The sequence below is a fragment of the Dromaius novaehollandiae genome, chromosome 14 (genome assembly GCF_036370855.1).
Source record: "Dromaius novaehollandiae isolate bDroNov1 chromosome 14, bDroNov1.hap1, whole genome shotgun sequence".
Lineage (NCBI taxonomy): Eukaryota > Metazoa > Chordata > Aves > Casuariiformes > Dromaiidae > Dromaius > Dromaius novaehollandiae.
Genome location: NC_088111.1, coordinates 1,633,581 through 1,653,136, shown reverse-complemented (window position 1 = coordinate 1,653,136; position 19,556 = coordinate 1,633,581). Strand labels below are relative to the sequence as shown.

General features: G+C 57.8%; 2 protein-coding genes, 1 long non-coding RNA gene and 1 other non-coding gene across 10 annotated transcripts in view; 2 read left to right on the top strand and 2 right to left on the bottom strand.

Annotated features, from left to right (window-relative positions):
* The window catches only part of RAB26 (RAB26, member RAS oncogene family), a 30,301-nt gene extending 17,793 nt beyond the window's left edge, over positions 1–12,508 (top strand). Inside the window, exons 3-9 of one of the 2 annotated variants that reach the window (XM_064520036.1) lie at positions 2,236–2,277; positions 3,090–3,156; positions 3,641–3,693; positions 6,342–6,407; positions 8,016–8,072; positions 8,520–8,596; positions 9,155–12,508. In XM_064520036.1, coding sequence (XP_064376106.1) covers positions 2,236–2,277; positions 3,090–3,156; positions 3,641–3,693; positions 6,342–6,407; positions 8,016–8,072; positions 8,520–8,596; positions 9,155–9,257 — 465 coding nt within the window. In that variant the 3' untranslated portion in view covers positions 9,258–12,508. The remainder of the gene's footprint in view (positions 1–2,235; positions 2,278–3,089; positions 3,157–3,640; positions 3,694–6,341; positions 6,408–8,015; positions 8,073–8,519; positions 8,597–9,154) is intronic. The other variant, XM_064520037.1, reaches the window with a different exon arrangement.
* Positions 12,509–12,839: 331 nt separating this feature from the next.
* Positions 12,840–14,211, bottom strand: LOC135329914 (uncharacterized). Its single transcript, XR_010391558.1, has 2 exons — positions 13,920–14,211; positions 12,840–13,710 (listed from the first exon to the last, which is right to left on the bottom strand). It is a non-coding gene; the product is annotated as an uncharacterized LOC135329914 (long non-coding RNA).
* Positions 13,780–13,866, bottom strand: LOC135329975 (small nucleolar RNA SNORD60). Its single transcript, XR_010391688.1, has one exon. It is a non-coding gene; the product is annotated as a small nucleolar RNA SNORD60 (small nucleolar RNA).
* Positions 14,180–19,556, top strand: part of TRAF7 (TNF receptor associated factor 7) — a 37,123-nt gene continuing 31,746 nt past the window's right edge. For 2 of the 6 annotated variants that reach the window (XM_064520033.1, XM_064520034.1), the window contains exon 1: positions 14,180–14,436. Coding sequence is in view for 1 of the 6 variants with exons in the window: in XM_064520032.1 (XP_064376102.1) it covers positions 18,229–18,231 (3 nt within the window). In the remaining 5 variants the exon portion in view is untranslated. Of the gene's footprint in view, positions 14,437–15,155; positions 15,265–18,076; positions 18,232–19,556 lie in introns of those variants that run through there. The other 4 variants (XM_064520030.1, XM_064520031.1, XM_026103951.2 and 1 more) reach the window with 4 other exon arrangements.

Genomic DNA, 19,556 nt, shown 5'->3' with positions numbered 1-19,556 from the left:
TGTGCACATGTGTGCACATGTGCATTTAAATAACACGTTTCTTTCTTAGTATTTGGCTAGAATATGGTCTTTTGAAAAAAATTGCAGGGCAGGGTGAGTAACCGTGCCCTTAGGCGATGGATGCGGTAACCGCTCCTGGCCGTTGGTCCAGCCCTGCCTCCGCGGCAGCAGGGTTGGGGCGTTTGAGATTTTCATCAAGAGCCGTTTGCAGATGCAAACATCTGCCTGGGCTTTGGCACGGAGAAGCCGTTGCAGCTCCTGCAGGTCCCGGGAGCCCGGGGAGAGCTGCTGCCGGGAGAAGGGCTCGGTGCTGGGCCATCCGGGAGCGGGACATGCCACCGGTGCGGACCCGCCGCCTCTGGAGCCGCAGGCCTCCGCTCCTATTTTTACGGCTGCCGGGGCGGTGAATCACCCCGCTCCCTCATCCAGCCTGCCACCTGCGAGGGTATTTATAAACCGCGCTCGCGCTCCCCCGTGCCTGCTTTAGCAGGCTGCATAAATTTAGCGCGCTGCTTCCGCACGTCCTCGCTGCTCGGACGTGTCCCTGCGCCAGGTGAGCTTTTATATATACATATATATATATATATGTATATATTTATATGCACTTTATATATATATGTGCTTACAGGGATGCTGAGGAGAGGCTGCATGCGGGAGCGAGCCGCGGCGCGGGGCCGGGCACAGTGTTCCCTGCCCGGGCGGCCCCTCGAGCCCCGCGGGGCTGCTGCGGCTCCGCGTGCCGGGCAGGTGCTTTAATTGCCTCCTAATTACGGCTGCGCTGAGCTCCCTGGGTCCAGCAAGGAAATTAATTTCTTTGCTCCTTCCGCTGGGAGCGGTTAATCTTTGGGCCGTGTTTCGATTAGCTGCGCGCAGCTCGCCAGGCGGTCGGCCGTTGCAAAAAGCAGCCGGGATCCGTCCCCGTCCCCATCCCCGGGGCGGCACGGGGAGCAAATTCGCTTTGGAAAGGCGCCTTTCCAGGGTGGTTCACCTGCCCCTCTGGGAGGGCTTCGTACGCTTTTAAATAGATAAAAGACGTCCTTGGTACTTATGTAAAACGGGTGAATACCCGCCAGGGTCTGCGCGGGCGGCGGAGAGGCTTTGGGTGCCGCAGCTGAGCAGCGCGTTAGGGCTTTAGCTGCCTGCGTGCGATTGCACTTAAGGTGCTTAAAGCGGGGAGAGGGAGCGCTGCACGGCTCCCCGCTGGATCCGCGTTCGGCACTGCAGCCCCGCGCCCGTCCCGGCGATGCCCCGTTGAAGAGGCTCCTTCTCCTCTGGCTCCGCAGCTCCCCTGTCACCGCATCCGAGGCCGCGCTGGGAATCGCTAGCCGGGCCGGCCCGTGTTCAGGATCGCTGCTCCGGCTGCTCCGGCATGGAAATAGCAACGCAGCACCTTGAAAATCAGCAGTAGCACCGCAGCCCGCCTGCCGCGATGCTGTCTGCCCGGGAGGGTGCTGCAGGGACGGGCGAGGGTGCTGCCGGGATGCCGGGGTGCCCCCCGGAGCTGCCGGGCAGGGAGCCGTGCCAGGAGCCGATGGATGATCGAAAATGGGAAAAGGTTGGGAGAGCAAAACCGGTGCGTGCTGGGAGAAACGCTGGTGAAAGCGGCGGGAAGAGGAGCTATTTTTAAGTTGCTCCCTGAAGACGGTGCAGCTCGCTGCCTCTCTGGAAGGCCGTTAAGATGGGACGCTGGTGCTCGTTAGTTCATTGCCCGCGGTCTTCTAGCCCGAGCCGCGCACAAACCTTGGCCCTGGGGTGGTTTGTCCATGTCGCATGGTCTTTAAGTCCTTTTGTGATGATGCGGGATGGAAAGGTGCCGGCGGTTTTCCTACCTGCCTGCTTCGTATGTGTGCAGGAGGAGGAGGAGGAGGAGGAGGAAGGGCCCCGTGAGGTTCCCCTGTGGGGTGCCGGGAACGGAAGCTCCCCGGGAGACGCTGCCGAGCACGTGGCTTTGCTTGTGGGGGCATTTTTGGAGCCTTGGGTAAAAGCCCAGCCAAGGAGGGGGCCAGACACAGGAACAAGGTGCCAGGGGGGATGCGGAAGGGTCCCGCCAGCCGCGGGGATGTGGAGAGGATTCTGCTGTTCCCAATGGCCATGGGGATGCAGAGGGGATCCCGCTGCTTCACTGGCTGATCCCACAGAGGGGATCACGGGGATGTGGAGGGGATCCTGCAAGTCGGCCAAACGCAGCCGGGCGCCGCGCTCTGCCCTCATCGCTGTTTCTCTTCTCTCTTCCAGAACAAGGTCCTGACGGTGGACGGGGTGAAGGTGAAGCTGCAGGTGGGTTTCCCGTGGCTTGCTGTGGCTCCCACCCCCCCGGGGCTGGCGGGGCTCAGCAAGACCCTCGGCGGGGCTCAGCAAGACCCTCGGCGGGGCTCAGCAAGCAGCCCGGCAGCAGGTCGTGCCGGTCCTTAGCGTCGCTTGCAAAGCCGCCATCGCGTCTCCCGCCCCGAGCCCTGCCGGTGCCTGGGCCCTCCCGGGAGCAGGAGGTGCCTTTCGGTCGTTTGGCTGCTCCGTCTGCTCGGCGCGAGCCTCGTTGAGGAGCCGGGGCTGTCTCTGCCCCGGGGGCGAGGGATGCACCAGCCCCTTTCCGAGGAAGGAGGTGGTTTTCCGAGCCGACCCTCCGCGTCGGCCCGGTCGGTCGGTGCTCTTGCCAGGAGCTCGGTAATGACATTAGCGCCGCTCTTCCCCCGATAGGAGCGTGTCACTCTGGAAACATATCGCTGCATTAAAAGCTGATGAATTAAATTAGCGGGTCCCCACGCATCCATCTGGAGGATGGATTTTCCCATTAAGGATGCCTCGCAAGCGCTCCGTCGCGCGCCGGCGTCTCCGCGGTCGGGCGTGCTGGAGAGCCGGGAGGCGCCTCTGAAGTGCTGAGTGCGCTTGTCGCTTTTGCTGCCGTTGTCCCTGTGAGTGCCCTCCCCGGCTGTAAACGCAGCGCCTGCAAACAGCTCCGACCCCGCATCGCTGTTAAAAGCGAAACGCTGAAGGTGCTTCCCAGGGATCCCACGTGCTACTTCGTTTTATATCCATTTTCCGGGGGCTGGTTTGGTTGTGTCTCACCTCTCTCCTCCGCTTCTGCCTTCCAGATCTGGGACACGGCTGGGCAGGAGCGTTTCCGCAGCGTCACCCACGCTTACTACCGCGACGCCCACGGTAAGCACGGCCGTCGGCGGTGCCGAGCGAGCGCCGCGATGCTCCCTGCGCCGTCCCCCCGCTGCGGCGTCACGGGCGCTCGCGGGCGCGTGCCCTGTCCCCAGCCCCAGCGCTGCCTCTCCGCGGAGGGGAGGCCGTGACCGTCCCGAGCTGCAGCCCCAGGTCTTGTAAATCCGCAATAACCAGGGAATTCCCTATAGGAAGCAGCTGCAAAGTGCTGAGGGGTTTCTGGATGCGGAGGTGCAAATACCACCTAGCTAAGGAGTTGCTTGCAATGGATTTAAAGCAAATTTATTTGTATTTTACAGCAGGGATTTTAACGATGCTTTAACCTCCTGTCCTCGAGTGTAGCCCGTAAGCGGGAGCGCTGGTGGCTCGGTGGGTGCACAAAGCCCGCGCGAGGCATCAGTGCTGCCCGGCCGTGCCGCTGCCCCGCTCGCACCTCGCGCTCGCCGGCGCTAACGAGCCTCCCCTCCCTCCACAGCCTTGCTGCTGCTCTACGACGTCACCAACAAGGCTTCGTTCGACAACATCCAGGTACGCGGCTCTGCTCGCCAGGCACCGCGGGACGCGCGGATAACGCTGGCTCTTTCCGAGCAGATAAAAGAGGTGACAGAGTCACTTCGGCAGCAAATTTATGCTGTGTGTAATTACAGCCTAGCCTGGAAAACTTGCTCCAAGTAAATTAGTGCTGCCAGGTTTAATGAACGGGGTGCTGCCCTCGCGTCTCGTCTGCTGCCTTTGGACGCTGCTGGGTGAGGCTCGAGCTGCAAGGGGAGCCGGCGCGGGGGATGCTCCGCGGGGCCGGTGAGCAGCGAACGCTGCGGGGTAGCTGCACGGGAACACTGCAGAGTGGTTTGTTTTGGGAAACGGGCTCGTTTCCCGTGCGGGCTCCTCTCCGCGCGGTTGTGGCTGGGGCATTTGCACCCATCCCTCGCCCGGGGGAGCGTGCCCCTCCCCGGGGGCCTCGCCGGCGGCGTGGTGCTTTCCGCACGAGAGCGGAGACTTTCATTTCCAGAGACAGGAGGAGAATAAGTGGGAGCGAAGCTGCTCCTCAGCATCACAAAACCGCTTCCAGCCTCTGCCCCCTGCTCAGTCAAAAAGACATCGTTCCTCTGCCGGGTCGGGAGAGCTGCAGCTCGCTGGAGGTCTGCGGCGCGAGGCTCTGATGGGAAGTTGCCCGTTTTTATTGCCCCGGCCCTGCCGAGAGGCCGGGCTCCACGCAGGGACCTCCCCAGCCGCGCGCAGCGCTGGTACGGAGGCTCGAAGCGCCGTGTTGGACAGAGCTGGGTTTAACCACGGTCCTATTTGCACCCTGCTGATCTGGGATCAGAGGAACCCCGGTGACCGGCAGAGCGTCCTCCCCCTCCGTCGGGCACCGCGATGCCGGCCCGGCACAGAGCAGCCTCCTCCGCCCGCCCGGGGCCGCGGCCGGGCTCAGCGGCCGGACACACGGCTCCGGGGAGCGGTTGACTAAACCACCCCCCGGTGAGGTGTGATTGCAAGCAGAGCTCCGGCCCGAGCACGGGCCAGGGGGAGAGGGAAGCTTTCGGCGTAGTCCTGACCGCCGGGAAAGTCGGCAGCGGCGCGCGAGCGAGGGACGGCCGCTGGGGCGTAGCGGGGGCAGGAGGGCCTCACGTGGGGCCGATGTCCCCCCGGGTCCGTGCAGCGCCGGCGGGGCGGGGGGTCTGCGTTCGCTGCCCGAGGAAGGGGCCGGGTGGGAGCACGGCGCAGCGGGAGGGCGGCAGCCGGCAGCGAGCATCCCGCGTGCGGAGCCCCGGCCAGCTGAGCCGACGCAGGCGGGAGTTTTATAGGCAGGGAGCAATTAGCCCTGAATAAATAGGACGTAATTGCTCATGTGCTGAGGTTGTGATCCTTCAACGGGGTGGAAAATCGCTTGGAGATCTCGCTGTGCTGCACAGCTCAGCCCATCCGCAGCACCGGCCCTGCCCGCCCGCCGGGGATGCTGCCGAGGGGGGGGGTTTCCGAAGGGCTCGTTAGCCCGGGCGGACGGGAGGAGGTCCAAAGAGCTCGTTAGCCTGGGCGGACGTACGGAGGGGTGGCGAGGCCCTGGCGAAGGAGCCTGGCAGAGGTGCTGAGTAGCTCGCCTGCGGTGCACGGGGACCTGACCCTGGGCTGGGGGAGCCGCGGGGAGGAAATGCTCGGCGTTCGTTGGATGGTTTTGATAAAATGACAGAAAACGAGCTGCATCTGCAGACGTCGGCCGTCCCTGGTCTGCGAAACGCAGTAACTCGCCGGCTGCAGGACGCGGGCTCGCGGTCCCTGCTGCGCTGTTAGCATTTCGGCTCTCGCGGTTTCCCGGGGAGGGCCGGGCTGAGCAGCGCTGCGGCGAAGCCGAAGTGAAAAGCAGCTACAGCCACCGCTCACCAGGGTCTGTAGGAAATGGAGGGGCTGTAAATAACAGTGGAGCAAGTGCGTTTCAGAAAAAGCCGTAGCGAGGCGTGCAGAGCTAACAACGCAGTGACGCTGCTCTCCCGTAGTGCCGGGGAGGATGGCACCCGCCGGCGGAGACCACCGGCTGCGGCACGGCCTGGGAGGACGTCCTCCGTCGGCAGGAAAATGAAATCCCCCGCTGGTGGGGGGGATTGGGGCACTTTTTTTGTTCTGCCATTGTAATGGTGATTTTCCCCAATAAAAAAGCTTTCCAAGAGCGGGAGATGAGGATTCAGGCCTCACGGCAGGCAAGGAGAAGCCGTGCTGAGCTTAGTCTTAGCGTCCCGACCGAGGGTGGGATTTGGGTTCTGATGCTGCTGGGGGGTTTGTGGGGGATTTCTCATCCTAAAAAAAAGGAGGCTGCGTTTTAATTGCTCACGGCTTGTTCGGACGCAGCAGCTCCTCTCCCCAGGGTATTGCTGACCTGCGGGTGATCCGTGGGACCTGGCTGCTCCCTCCCTGCGGTTCCTGCCGTGCACAGCTGGATTTCCGAGCTGGGTTTGCCGTTTCACATCTAACTCCAGCTGTTTCCTCCCCTGGTCCGAGTAAAATGAGCGCGGAGCCCCCCATGTCGCTTGGTTATGGTGGCGTTTCCGCGGAAGTTACCTGGCGGCCTGGGAACGGGGCAGCCTCGGGAACGGGCCCCGCTGCAGCCTGCCTCCCTCCCATCACCTTCCTCCCGGGGCTGCTGCCGACGCGCTGTGTGGTCTCTCTGGCTGTTTCCCTCCTAGGCTTGGCTGACAGAGATCCATGAATACGCGCAGCAGGACGTGGTCCTCATGTTGCTGGGAAACAAGGTGAGGCTGGCCCCGGCGGGAGCTGGCGGCTGGGCTGCAGCCTCCTCTTCCTCGCGCGGGGCGACCGACGGCCCCACCGCGCCGGGAGCGGGGCAGCCGCGCTGCACGAGCGCCTTAAGGGTTTGTGCCGATGAGGAACCTGTCCGTCCTTGGGAACGCGCCCCGTCTCCTCGCGGTTGCGTTGCCGCCGTGGCCCGGACTTGCCGAGCAGAGCGAGCGGCGTGCTGCGCCCCGGGAGCGGGAGCTTTGCAGGCGCCGGTCTGCGCTGTGCCCTCCCGCGGAGGGGCTTTCCTGGGGCTCCACGGGGGACCAAGTTCCCAGCAGCAGTAGGTCACAGGCAGGAAGGTGCAGAAACCGGTTGCCTGTCCTGGGGTTGCCGCTCACTCTCGGGTTTGTGAGCTCCGAGCGCGGGCAGAGCCGCTCTCCTACGGCCATTTCGGTCTGCCGCAACCCAAGCAGCTCCCAGCTGTTCTCTCCCCAGCACAAAGCTCGGCAAAGTGGTGTAGCTGGGTGTCACCAGGCCACGTTCACCCGGGCTCCCCGAGGTGGCCTTGGGTGGCTGGAGGCCGCGTGCTGCCGGACACAGGCCCTGGCCAGGCAGCGTAGCTGGGGTTTGCGTTTTGGAGCTGACTTTGCTGCCTTGCTTTCTCCCTGCTGCCTGAATAGCCTTGCTGTGCGCGTAAGAGCCGAGCAGCAAAAACATTACAAAATCCCTCCTGGGAATGCTGAATTTGAGTCAAAGCATTTGAAATGGAAGGAATCTCTCTTGTGTTCATCCGGATCTCGTAGCCTGCAAATCCCAACCTAGCCTCCTGGTTTCTCCTTGCAGGAGTAGCTGCAGTGCTGCTGTTTTTTGCCCCTTGCTAATGTAGGAAAGTCAGAGTTTTCTTCTGCCTCACCCTGCTCCGCAAAAATGAACCCGACAGGGAGCCGCAAGTCCGTCTGAGCACACGTGCAGCCGAGATTTACGTGCAGCCGAGATTTACGTGCCTGCCTGCTCATCTGCTTGAGCATCCCCGGAAAGCCGGGGAGTTCACGCACGTGTGAGCCTGCCCAGGGCCGGAGACGTGCTGTCTCCCAGGACGTGGCACCCCGCAGCCTTTCTGGCTTGCGCTGGAGCTGTGCAAAGCTGTGCAGGCAGAAAGGCCGGCCGAGAGGAGATCCAAGGCCGTTGCCCTGCAGACTGACCTTTCAGCCCAAAGCCTGGTGTGGGCACCAGTGAGCAAAGCTTTGCCGGCTGCTTCCCCCAAGCCCAGACTTGCCCCGTTGCGAATGAGCAGACCGAGGCAGCGGAACAGGTTGTCCAAAGCTGAGTTAAAAGCGGGTTCGTAGGGCTCCCTTTGGTCAATCGAGCATGGGGCCTCTGCAGGACGATACCTGGACTGGGAAAGGGGATGCAGCCACAGTCCTCCTGTGGCTCTCCAGCCATCCAGGATGCTCTTTTGGACATGTGGATGGGAGAAAAGATTCCTGTTAACTTAATGTTTGTACTTAGAAGGGAGCGTGGAGGCAAGAGAGGGCGTGAGGAGGGGAAGCAGGGGAGGGGAGATCGGCTAACGCTGACCTTCCAGATAATCTGAAATTGTTCTTTGTTGTTGTTTTCGGTAGGTGGATTCAGCCCAGGACAGAGTGGTGAAAAGGGAAGATGGAGAAAAATTAGCCAAGGTATGTGAGCTGTCTGATTGCCACAACAGTCATTTGTTACAGGCTCTTAATTGGGATGAACAGCATACCAGCTAAGTGGTTAGCTGGAGACCAGTCTAACCCAAAAGACATCTGGGAGCACTTCACACTTATTCGTCTCGCTCTCTTCTCCCTTCTTGTCTGCTGGTTTTCCTTTAAGCTTCCACTACTGTTTTGCACTTCTCCGTCCTCTGAAGTTACTTCTGAAGCTCTGCAGAATAAACGCGTTAGCTGTGAACCCTTGCAGTCTCCCTGGGTTTTTTCCTACCCACCACAGCAAGAGCTCTTCTCTCCCAAACCATCTTCTGAAAGCCCTGCTGCAGCCCCCCGCGCCCGCCGGGTTTGCTGGGGCTCTGCGTGGAGCCAGGAGCTCGCGGGCGTGTGGACAGGTCGGGTGACGTTTGTGATGCCGTGTGTCTCGTCCTGCAGGAGTACGGAGTGCCCTTCATGGAGACCAGCGCAAAAAGCGGCTTAAACGTTGAGTTAGCGTTCACAGCCATTGCCAAGTAAGTGAACGGTCCTCCTGCCGTGCCGAACGCCTTTCCCGAGGAAGTGACGGCAGCCCAAGTCCTCTGTTCCCCTCGGTCCTGCCAGGCAGATTATCCCGTGCCCAGGTCATTACACAGGCGGGCGAACCCTCTGCTCAGCCACCCCCCGCCGCGGTCTGCGTTACCGCCCGTGGAGGCACCCAAGGATCAGGCAGTGCTTCACGTGCCCTCCACATCTTTGTTCAAAGCAACTAGTGCTGCAGGGGCAAGTTCTGAGGAACAACCGGTTAAAAATCCCGGAAGGTAAAGGCTAGCATTATCGTGCACCTTTTTATTCTCCGGGCTCTCACCTGAAGCTCCTGTGTGGGAAAGCGCTTAACCACGTCACATGAACTGCAAAATGTCTCATCTGGGGGGATTTAAGCAAACGACCTGGACCAAGTCATAGTTCAACTGAGAGCTGGTCCGGGCAGTTTAGAAGCAGGCGGTGCTGGTGGCTCCTTGCTGGGTGGTTTGCTGCTTATGTTGTTAGTCCCACTGTTGGGCAGGAAAGTAACCTGTTTCCCCTTCCCGCAGGGAACTGAAGCACAGGTCCATGAAGCTGCCCAATGAGCCCAAATTCAAGCTCCATGACTACGTGAAGAAGGAAGTAAGAGGCTCAGGCTGCTGCAGATCCTAATGTGCTTGGTGCACTTGTACAGAGACTCATGCCAAGTGTTCATGTGCCGCGCTCTCTCCTCGTGGACAGTGTGTGCATGTCTGTCATTGTGTCTGTATCTGCATAAAAGGTGAGCTGAGACATGTGGAATGAAAGCAGTAGCGGAAAAAGCTCTTTGCAGCCAGCCGCGGTGCTGGCCGTGCCGCAGCCGCATCCCGAGCGCTGCTCTCCGAGCCCCGTAGCGCTCATCACGCACTGTGAGCGCTTTGGTCCCCCCAGGGCCTTTCCCACACCGGTTGCTGCAGGCCAGTCCGCTCCTGGGCTGCTCGTGGTTGCTCCCCTGATGCAGCTTCACTGGGGAGGTTCGGAAGGAGACGTGCGGCGGCTCGGGCCTCACCGCAAGCCAGATCTCCTCCCAGGGCCACGGGCAGCCGTTAGACCTGTCTGTTTCTCCAGCAGCTCAGTGAGGATGGTACTCGGCAAGGAGCATTGTGAGAGCTCTTTAATGTTAATACAGTGCTGTGAAAAGCTAAGTGTTGCGTGACCAAGGAGAATGCCTTCTCCCCACCAAGCAGCCGGGTAAGAAAATATTCCTGAATTCAGTTTTCTTCTCCCATATACCTGGAATTCACCTGTTCAGACTTCTTGGCCTGGGCACATAGGAAAGCTTTTTTTTCAGGGCAACCATTTTTGTAATTGCTCGCTTATGTATGTCAATCCGCCACGTGTTGTAACATACCTTCTTGATGAAGAGTTCTCCTTTTCCGTGCAGAGCTTAGATGTCTGTTTGAGTAAGCTCCTGCAAACACATCTGTTGTACAGAGAATTCCTAACTGTTTATGTTTGATAAAGGCACTGGTTCTCCATTACTGCAGTTCCTAGTACTTTAATTGAGAAGAAATCTAATGTATTGCAGCTTATTCTAAATACCTTGATGTAAGTGTGATAGCATTTTTAGAGTGCGGCAATGCTTTGTTATCTTCAGGGTTCTTTTGGGATAGCTCCTTCTTTTAACTGAGGAAAGCTGAAGAGAATGCTCCAGGCACTGATTGTACAGGTTTAAGAACCTTGTGCCAGCGCTCTTCAGTGGAGTCCTCAGCCCTTATTTCTGTGCCAGGCATTTGGCACTTTCAACTGCTCTCCTAGGTATAAATCCGAATTTAGATGAAATGTTTGGCCATTGGCAAATTTCTCCAGCTGCAGGTATGTGCGAATTCCACATGCACGACATCCAGGTACCCGTTCCGTTGAGCCTCCTTGCGCTGCCTTAAATGGACCAGGACGCAATAAATCAACCGTTCACCCTTTCCAGATGCCAGCAAACATTGGCTTCATCAGCAATTAAGTCAGACATAGCTGCCCCTTGCTTTGCCTGGGGTGTTTGCTCGAGCTGCAACCCTGCCTTCTTTACACGCAGGGAAGTCCCTCCGCAGCTGCTGAGGGCTTGGGGCACACGGGATTCGGCAGGCAGTGAGGCAAGGGAGTCCTCAGAGTGGCACTTTTCCTCAATTAGCTGCCTTAAAATGAGCAGTGCACGAAGAACTGGTACTTACAGCTGCTCTTTCAGGCAAGTCCAGCACAGTAATCGTATGAGAAAGGATTCTAAAATAAACTACTGAGAACATAGCACTTTTTCTTAAATAGCTTTTACGGAGAAGTAAGTCATAATTTTTTGATTTAAAAGTGTGGCTGAAGCTGTAAGCAGCAGTTCTTCCAAAAGTTTAGGGGATTATTGGTTGTCTGTTCCTGCAGGAATTATTTGCAGTGAATAGTCTAGAGCAGACTCCTGCTGCATGTGCCAGCACAGCAGGACCGTACAGGTGGGTATTAATGGACAGAGCCTGCTCCCTACTGGCAGCACCAAGTATTTACTTTGGGGGAAATAAATAGCAGTCAGGTCTCTTCGAGTTCCACGTTAACAAGGCCTCATTCACCCTTTTCCCCAACAATTACCCAAGGCCACAGCAAGGACCGGTGAAGATCGAGTGCTGCAGCACATTCAAGTCAGGCAGGTGGCCTTTGTGGCTTTAACTGGAGATCACATTCAGATGCTAAGAGCCACTGTGTCCCTCGCAGATTTGCATAGCTGCTCTCACCAGAGAGCAGAAAATCCATCCATCCATCCCGCAGTGAAGACATTCAGAGAAATAGCAGAACTCTCTTCAGATCCACCCACACTAAAAAGTGGTCCTGCCTGCTTTACATTAGGCTACAATTTTCCTCTTAAAAATTGTTTGCACTTTGCAACACAGGGAAGGATCTGCAAGTTAATTGAGCACTACTGAGAAGTGAGCAGTAATCTGGGTAAAACTGACTGTTTCATGCTGCTTTGGTAAGCTTTGCTGTGTGCCTGTAGCTGCTACTTAGCATCTCTTACATGAAGCTGCTTATCTTACAGCCACCTCTGTTCTCTTTCTGGGCTGTGTAACCTAAGCTTGCTGGCTGCAGTTAAAAAAAGCCCATGATGAGTGGAATTTTCTGCAAGCCCTGGCCTTACAAAGTACCAGATTTTGGTTACACGGCTGTGCAAGGGCCAGCCCAGCAAAGATGCACAGGAAAGGAGGAGTCGGGCAGTTCAAACACCATGGATCTGTTCCCCAAGTCTGCCTTCAGCACCTTATTTTCTGAGAATCAACCTAGCAGTGTGTAACAACAACTCTTCTCCTAAGGTGCCAGTCACCACACGGCCACACTACCCTGCAGGTAGTCTGCTGGAAGGGACAAAGGATCAGCAGTTTACTTCTGATAGTCTATCAGAGTTGTTGCCTTTCCTCTTTCTAGCAGGGCAGAAGCCTTGCATCTTGCCATCTTGAAGAAAAAGCTGACAACTTTTACCTTCCTTCTGAGTGTGGGAGCAAAACCAATTAAAAACCATTTAAATAGGGAAGATTTAAAAGCCACCCTTTGAAGGGCTTTAACTAAATATGCCTTTTGGGAGCTCTAACTTTAAGACAGCAGAAACATCCCAACTGTATTTGTGGTATTTCCCAGTGATGCACCTAAGTGAGACTCAAGATCCACTGCTACCCAACTACTAGTTCCCTATATGCTACCTGTCTTGTAATGCCTGCCAACTAACCCTGCCTTTAAATCCCCTCTTCAGACTGTTTTTGGCATCTTTTTTACATGGGCCTTTACTGCCACCAAGTGATGAAGAATTGCTAGTACATTCAAACAAGCCTAAGGACTCAGCATTACAAGCACTTCTAGTTTTTGCTGGCTCTTGTTTACAGCTTTTGTTTCATTCCTGTTAATAAAATTTTTTAATAACCTTTGTGGCTACAGTGGAATTTTGATTATTCTGTATCTCACTTACACACCTGAACTACTGAATCAAACAGTTCAGCTCATTCTTGAACCTCTCTAGACTAGCTTCTTCTATTACCAGTATGGGTTCAGCTGCTCCAACACAGCCAGTCAATCAAATGAACACAGACTATGGTTAAGCTGTAGTGCACATTTTAAAATATTCTAGTTCTCTAAAATTAAGTAGGAACAGTAGAAATGGTCTGCTAGCTACCAAAATTCAAGGCTCAGAGGTAGTCTACAGTTTAACATGCCACCCATGGGATTTATGAAGAAGAAAAATAAAGCTTAGCAAAACAAGTTTACTGAAAACTTTATTAAAACTTAAAGCTGTAAGATTAGCTTTATACAGAAGCCAAATTGGAAACACAGCAGGAAACAGTTGGGAAAGAACAGTATCTGAGCAGCCTGTTAGTCTCAAAACAGCTAGTTAGTAGCAAGGACTCCCAGATATAGATTAGAAAGTACCCACACACTCTGGTACTAGTGTCCACCTGCATTGTGAGAACAGCTGCCTATGAATTCTTTCACTTACCCCCATTTTTGCATCCACTACCTGCCATTCCTTTTGCCTTAACCTACCTGCTCATTGATAATAATTGCTTTTGGCTCCTTGTATTTTGGGCAGTTTTGCAGCTGCTTCTTTGTGTTTAGAAACTGCCCTGAGCCCCAAACTGTACAGGATCACAACCAGCGGTTCACTGCTTGGTACAGCGACCCTGGACGAGATCTCTCTTGGCCCAGTGTGTTTTTAAGCTGCACCACTTGTTCTGCTCCGCAGTTCCCAGCCTATGCTGCACACAGGCTAACCGCTATCCTAAGGCCACGAAGTAGCTGCTCCAGCCACAGCTTCCCGCTTTCACTTGCCGTGAAACCCACTCGGGCTTTCCCTGCAGCTCTGACTTCCCCGAAGCAACCCACAGGCGGGCGGCCACTCCGCGGGGCTCGGCGCCGCTCCCCGGTGCTGGGAGCTCCAGACAGGCCGAAAATACCGCATTTTCCGGCTTGACTCCATGAACGAGCCGCCACCCGGGCTGAGGCAGGGCCCGGAGGGCAGCCGGCGCCACTCCCGGCCGCCGCGCGCTGCGCCGCTCTCCGCTCCCGCCTCGCCGTCCCTCGGGCCGCCCGCGGCCGGCGCCCGCCGGTCCGAGCCGGTTCCCGCCGCGCCCTGAGGAGAGAGAAGGCCGCGCGGTGAGAGCGGGCCGCGCTGCCCGGCCGGCCCCGCCGCGGCTCCCTCGAGCCTCAGCCGCGGAGCGTCAGCAGGGGCCGCGGCCGCCCGCCGCCCTCAGACGAGGTGTCAGAAGGTGAGTGATCATCACCGGCTCGCCCCGGTCCGGTCCCGCCCCGCCCCCGCACCACACCACGACTCCCGCTCACCTCCCGGTAGGAAAGACCACCGCGTGCTCTCGCGGGAGCCTTTATAGGCTCCCCCCGCGCCGCCATTGGGCAGGATCCCTGCAGACACAGCCAATCGCGAGCAGTTGGGGTGATCGCCTTCCCACCTCTCCCGGCGCTCATTGGTCGCTGCCGCGTCCTCGCTCCAATGGCGCCGCGCGGCGCAGCGTGGCCCGAGGTGGTGGTCTTCCGCCGTCCGATTGGCCCCCTGGAGGAGGAAGAGCGAGGCCAGTAGCAACAGTGGTTGTAGCATAGACTGACCGGAGACGCGCCAATCAGCGCGGGGCGGCGAGGGCTGCTGGGAAGTGTAGTCCGAACGTCACGGAGGCCCGGCAGGAGCCGGCGGGAGGCTGGCGGGCAGGACTACAAGTCCCGAGGAGCGCGAGGCTCGGGGCTTCCGGCCCGGGCAGGCAGCTGAGCCCGGAGCGGAGCGGGGAGCAGGCCGGGGCCGCGATGTGCCGGGGCCGGGCACCGGCGCTCCGGCCGCCGCCGCTGCCAGGTGCGAGCGGGGGGCGCCGGGGCCGAGGGGAGCCGCGGGGGGCGGCGGGCAGCCGGGCCGGGGCCGAGGCCGAGGCGAGCTCGCCGAGGGGAGCCGGGCCGGGGGCGCTGGGCCGGGGGGGCTCGGCGGAGGCGGCGGCGGGGCCGGCGGGTGCCCCCGCTGCGGGAGGTGCCGTGACGGGTCCTCCGGGTTGGCGGGGAGCCCCGGACCCGCCCGGGGCGGGGGGAGCTGCAGCCCGCCCGACGGCACCGCCGCGCCGCCTTCCTCGCTCTTCCCCTCCGCTTCGATGTTTTATTCAGCTCGGCGGCGGTGCCCGTGCGGTCGCTGTGGCTCAGCGGAGCTGCCGGGCCCGCTCCTGCCCTGCGCTGTAACCTGTCCGCGTCTCGCCTTCCTGAGCCGGGCTGCCTTCCCTCCGCTGCGGGGGTTCAATACACCCCCTTGCAGGGCGCGCTTAGTTGTGTCGCTGCCTCTTCTGCCACTTGTCAGACGTGCGGCACGTGTTGCTCCTGCTTCTCTCTTGGTCTCCGAGTAACCTCATTTCCTCCTGCTTTGGGTCCGCAGCTTGTGCAATATGGGACATTTGGTGGTAAATTTCTGTAACTGCCCCGTGACGATTACACATCTCTGCCCGGAGCAGACAGTGAAATCGTGCTGTCATCCTTTCAGCTCGAACATCCTCTTTACTTCTGCCTTATTCTCCTGCCAGCTTGCGGCTGCTGCTCCTCTTACAGACTTGCTGTCAAACACTTTTCTCCTATTTGATCCATGATTTTGACCTAATGATCCTGTTGTGTTGCGTGAAACCCAAAATGTGAACCTGCTTTTGAGGTAAGGTGCTGTCAAAGACAATGGCTGAGACAGACTGTGCGCCGGGGGTGGATGAGCGGGGGAAGAAAGCTTGGGACATAAATCAGCAGAATTTGATATGTATGCAGCAAGCCAGGTCCAGGTTGCTGTACCTCTTTGTGGGAGGTAGCTGTGTTGTGAGGAGCTCTGGCTTTTTTTTTTTTTTTTGACTTCGAAAATGTTGCCAAACACTTTGTTTTGACCCAAGGACTTTAATTTGCATCCTCTGAGTTCTTGCGCATTTTCAAGGTGATGATATATTCTTTTCACCCTGTCCGAAGTAGTTAGTGTTCCCATTAAATGGCTGTTGCATTTTGGCTACAAGCATCTGTCTGTCAGTGGAGATGGTGGTTCTTGGTAGAGCTGTAGTGACTGTTTGGTTGTTTGTAGAGGAGAGGGCTGTATGAGCGGAGGATGGTTCCAGAATGCCCTTGCTGAGAGAAAACAGCATGGGAGAGTCAGCTGCTTCTGTGGCAGCACCCCTTTACGTGGCTCCCTGGGAGCCGTGGGAAGGGAGGAGGTGGTTCGGGGGAACTGCACTGCGGTGAAGACACCTCTCTGTGGAGAGGCGTCGCTCCTTTTCCCGTCCTCGCCACCTGAGTGCTGGGTTTGCTTCACCTCCTTCTCATGTGCACAGGGAACTCTTGCCCTCTGTTTTACATGCATCCATTCACCACTGCTAAAATAAATCAGTGTTTTCTGCTATTGTAAGGCAATAGCGCTGGAGGCACTACAGAAATCGGTGCTGCATTGCGTTAACTAGCGTGCAGATGTCTGGTAACCAGCAGTCCAAAGAGCTGGCTGTCAGCACTGGCAGGAGAACGGACAGTGCCGTCCTTGCTGCGCACCTGGGGTGTGGAGGGCCAGAGGGTTCCGGGGATTTGCTAAGGGTCGTGGAGAAAACTGTAGGATCAAGGGACTGATCCCCAGTCTGCCAGGTCCTTCTCCACGTCCTGGGGTCCCCTGCACCCCGGGCACTGCTGCCTCGAGTGAGGCTGAAAAAGGCCGTGGTAAATCCAGCCACAGCGGTACGGCAAGCTCCAGCTTTGCTGTTTCGCTCGGTGGTGAGCACCACAGCGAGCAGCAGGGCATCGCTTGCAGGCGAAGCTGCCCTGCAGGGAGGAGGGCTTCACAGCGAGGGAGGTTACGTTTTACCAAGCAGCAGTGGGTGACTCAGGTCGAATGGAGCGACCAGAGTATTCGGTCAGCGAGTGCAAATAGCTTCACAGATAACACCCAAATATGACTTTTCATGGTGAGGTTGATTGGACCCAAGGAAAGAATCCCCAACCTTCTGTGTGCGTGCAGCTTGGTTTCCTGACCCATGGGATCACGTGGAGATCCCAGCAGCTCTGCCAGCATGAGGGTGGTAGCAGAAACGGGTGGTGCGAGGGGCTGGGCACGCGACTGCCCCTTTCTGTGGCAGTGCAGCCTTTGATGGTCTTGAGCCACTTGTGAGGCCACACAAGTGAGTTTGTGTCACCGGGCTGAAACCCTTCTGCTGTCAACCTTTCCCTTTCTGGGGGTCCCCAAACACAACAGCCCCGCTGGAGCTGTAAGCAAGGCCTTGGGCTCCGGGCGGTTGTTAAGCCCGGCGTGATTGCGTTTGTGCCTGCTCTGCCCTGTGGTGAACTGCAGCAGAAGCGACTGTGCCTTGTTTGGAGTTGATCCTGAATATTTTGCAGCTTCAGATGACTTTGGTTTGCATTCAGTAGTTGGTCACCTCGTGGCTGGACATTTGCCTGTTACAAGGGGCCTCACTCGCCCCCTCCAGCCGTGACGATGGTGCAGTGAGATCGCACCTGCCTTTCAGATTGTGTCGGTCAAGCCCATGTGAGCCAGGAGAAAGGCACTCGGGAGACAATCCTGCCTGGCTTTGCCACCCGAATGCTTAGGTTGGGTGGACAAGCTCAGTCTTTGAGCACTCTTCCCTTCCTGTTTTTGTGCTGTTCTTCCCTGCCCTGGCCAAACTCCTTTGCTGTGGGCACAATCAGGCGCATCCCGGGCATGGCCCCTCGCTCGCGGTGCTGGGTCAGGAGGAGGCAGCGGCTGCCTGGGGCGAGGGAGGAGACGGGCCTGATCCTTGTTCCGGCTTCGACTCCAGTGAACACGGGATTCATGCTGCCGCTCTCGCGAGCTTAGCAGCACCGCTGCGACCCCGGGCAGCGGCATCCCAGCGTAGCTGTTTACAAACTGCCTGCTCTGCCTTTAGCACCGCCTGAGTCCTGAGCTTCGGCCGAGTTATGTCACTGCTCTTAAGAGTGGGGTGTAAAAACTGCGGGAAGTATACTGGGGGACGGGGACGCGCAGACCCTGGTCCTGGGAAAGCTTCAGCCTTGGGAGAAGTTGTTCTCCTGTGCGGAGCAGGCGTCCCAGCAGCAGCAGTCCCCTGCCTTCGATGCTGTCCTGCAGGCAAGCCCTGCTCGCTGGCCCAGGAGTGCTCCTTCTGCTTGTGGCAATTCTTAGGTAGCTAAATTTCCCTGGATTGTCCCTACAAACAGAGCGAATTGCTGCTTATTGGGCTGCTGGATTTCATGGATAGTTTGGGAACTATCTAAAGAGGGTGAGAAACTCAAACTCCCTTTAAAGTAAGTAATGGCCAGTCCTGTCCCTGGGTATTTCTGTGGTCAGGGGAATAAATCCATGTGTGCTAAGAGTGGTTTTTTTTTAACTAGACTAAATCTCTTTAGTCTCAGAGCAACTAGGGCAAAGCTGCGAGACAGCCCGGGGATTGGCTGAGCTGTGGGATTTTCCAGCTGAATTTACATATCGCCCACTGCTCCGCATGCCTTTCTGTTTACATCACTTCGGAGCAGCACACGCTCGCACAAGCGCACAGATAGCAGGAGAGACATTTTGACCGAGTAAAAGCCTGCCCAGAGCTTAGGAACTTGGTCATGGTCACGTCTTACGGGGCTTCGCTGCTCGTCCCGGCTGGAGCAGCCGATGGTGAGTCCTCCGAGGCCCCGCGTTTGTCCCGCGTGGCAGATGTCAGGAGCACGTCAGCGGTGTTCCCGGGCAGACCGGCCTTGGGCGGCTGCTGCGTTTTAGTAGTCACTGACAGTAGGGAGGGAGGAATTGTTTTCATGGCTAGATATTAGTTAAGAAGCAGGATGAATCTGAGATCCAGCCCCGGTTCGTGCGTGGCTACCTGTTGCCTGCAGGGAGTTGGAACCGCGTTGTGCTAATGCTGTGGTCTTTCAGGCTGACCCTTGCAAGGGCACGGTGACGCTCGACTGTACAGAAACGTAGGAACATCTGTGCCCAGAAACTTCTGAATGTAGCAGATGTTTTCTTAGTTTGTTTCTGGTGGTCTTAGAAATGCGAAATCCTTGATGTTCTCTAAAGGAAGCAGAGCTGGTGAGCAGAGGCAGTGTCTTTCCCCACCTCTCCCTTACCGCAGTCGTCGTGGCTGCTGTTTGTGCGCTGGGGAGGTGACTTGAGCACAGCTTTCCTGGTGGCTGTTCGGTGGTCGGGGGACGTGGTGTTGTGCCTCTGCCCCAAAGCTGTCGGTAGGTCTGCCGCGGTGGAAATGTCCACGTCCACCGACTTCTTCAGGAGTCGAGGATTCGGCGGGTGCTTATCCCGGGGCGAGTGTCCCTGCTTTGGCCGTGCTCTGCCCAGCCTCGGTGCTGCCCGTGAAGCACCACAGCTTTCCCCCTTTCTCGGCGGCCGGTTAACAGTTTCCCTCGCAGTAGCAGTTAGCTGCCTTACACCGTGCTCTCGTGCTCGTTCTCGGTGGAAAAGTTCCAGGAAACTGTACAAATAAGAGCAGATGACTGAAATTTTCTGGATTTTTTTTCTTTGTTTTTTTTTTTTTTGCAAAGAAGCTGATGCATTTCAGATGGGTCTTTAAAATGGTCCAATTGCACCCAGAGCGCGAGCAAAATTGTGTCGTGACGTTTCAGAGCTGCGGAGGGTGTAGGGAGAGAGCCGGGGAAGGAAACGATGCTTTACGCATTTTGAATCACGATCATGGGCTCAGATTTCTTACGAGTTTAGTCTGGAAGGATCCTGGAGTGCGACAGGACGGATCAAGCGTCCCAGGGAAGCGCGGCCGCCCCCGAGACAGAGCGGTTCGGAAAGCTCGCCGTGGCAGCGCGCCGCAGCGGGGGACGAAGCGGGGAAGAAGCTTTGCCCGACGGAGCCGCGCAGAGCGGCCTCGGGAAGGGGAGCGCGGCGGGCGGCACCAGCCTGCCTCTGCCTTGCCTGGCCGCCTGGGTGTCGGCGGGGGCTGCTGAAAGCTGCGTCCCTGAGCGCGTTCCGTGGTGTTT